Source organism: Dipodomys ordii, unplaced genomic scaffold, assembly GCF_000151885.1.
Source record: "Dipodomys ordii isolate 6190 unplaced genomic scaffold, Dord_2.0 Scaffold230, whole genome shotgun sequence".
Classification (NCBI taxonomy): domain Eukaryota; kingdom Metazoa; phylum Chordata; class Mammalia; order Rodentia; family Heteromyidae; genus Dipodomys; species Dipodomys ordii.
Window position 1 is genome coordinate 77,981 of NW_012267446.1, and position 1,456 is coordinate 79,436.

Sequence of the window (1,456 nt, forward strand, 5' to 3'; positions counted from 1 at the left end):
GCAGACAATGTACTCAAATGGACGACATAGCATAAAAGGCAGATTACATTGGAGGAAGCAAAGGATATCCAGGATGAAATGGAAATTTAGAAGGTCTAAATGGAACCTTGCTCTGACTCTAACATAACCAGAAAAATGAGTAAGAGTAACTTATTAGTTGAAGGAATTCCTCAGGTCAAATTAATTTTGACTGACAAAATTGTATAAATTAGTCTCAGAACTGCTAAGCATTCTAGACAACATTTATGTTCATCTTAAGATTTATTTCCTCCAGGTGGTTGCTCCCTAAACCTGTGCAGGGAATTTCTCTCAGGTCTTATCAAGATGATGTAGCACTTGGGAGCAAAGATGCAGCCCAGGAGACCTCCACTGGAGGCCAAGATGGTGAAGACCTCCACGGCCACCATGACCTTCCCCTTAGCACTGTGGTAGACAGGCAGGAAGGTGAGCCACACACTGCAGAACACCAGCATGCTGAAGGTCAGGAACTTGGCCTCATTGAAGGTGTCAGGCAGGTTTCTAACCAGAAAAGCCACCGTGAAGCTGGCCATGGCCAGGGCACTCAGGTATCCCAGGACACAGTAGAAGGCAGTAAGGGAACCCTTGTTGCACAGGATGATGACGTGGCCATATTCAGAGTGTGCATCTGTGTCAATGAAGGGAGGAGAGATTCCCAGCCAGAGGCTACAGAGAGTCACCTGGATGAGAGTGCAGATGGGGATGATGAGGTTAGGAGCCCGGGACACCAGCCACTGCCTCATGCTTCTCCCTGGAGCAGTGAGTGTGAAGGCCAGAACCACAGTGATGGTCTTGGCCAGGACTGTGGAGACGGCCACGGTGAAGACCACTGCAAATGTGGTGTGCTGGAGGATGCACGAGGCTGCGTGGGGACGGCCAAGGAAGAGCAAGGAGCAGAGGAAGCAGCAGGTGAGGGAAATGAGCAAGATGTAGCTTAGGGCCCGGTTACTGGCCTTGACAATGGGGGTGTCTTGGTGCTTGATAAACACCCCAAGGACAGCAGCTGTTAGTACAGAGCAGCAGATAGCTGTGCAGACCAGAACCAGGCCCAAGGGGTCTTCATAAGCCAGGAAGCTCTCAGTTTTCAGCAGGCAGTGGTTTTTCTGGGTGTTGGCAAACTGATGATCTGCACACCTGACACACTGCTCCATGTCTGGTGAGGAGTGAGAATCACTATTAGTCTGTGATCAGTAATTTCTCTCTCCTCTCATCCACCTCCACTCAAGCAGCTCATTTTCCCTGATTCACCAGGTGACCTGTATTGCTTTCAATAAGAAGTACTAAACTCTCTATATCAAAATACCTTCAGGTGAAATCTCTTTCTTTCTCACATTATTTCTTTCCTTCCTCCCTTTCTCTTTTTTCTGTTTATATCCTTCCTTCATTTTCTCCCTCTTTTCCTTCCTTCCTTCCTTTTTCTTCCTTCCTTCGTTCCTTC

The 1,456-nt window shown here is 47.9% G+C and overlaps 1 protein-coding gene across 1 annotated transcript in view; it reads right to left on the reverse strand.

Annotated features, from left to right (window-relative positions):
- Nucleotides 1–254: 254 nt before the first annotated feature.
- Nucleotides 255–1,456, reverse strand: part of LOC106000610 — a 74,923-nt gene continuing 73,721 nt past the window's right edge. The window contains exon 18 of the mRNA XM_013035893.1: nucleotides 255–1,171. Coding sequence (XP_012891347.1) covers nucleotides 255–1,171 — 917 coding nt within the window. The remainder of the gene's footprint in view (nucleotides 1,172–1,456) is intronic.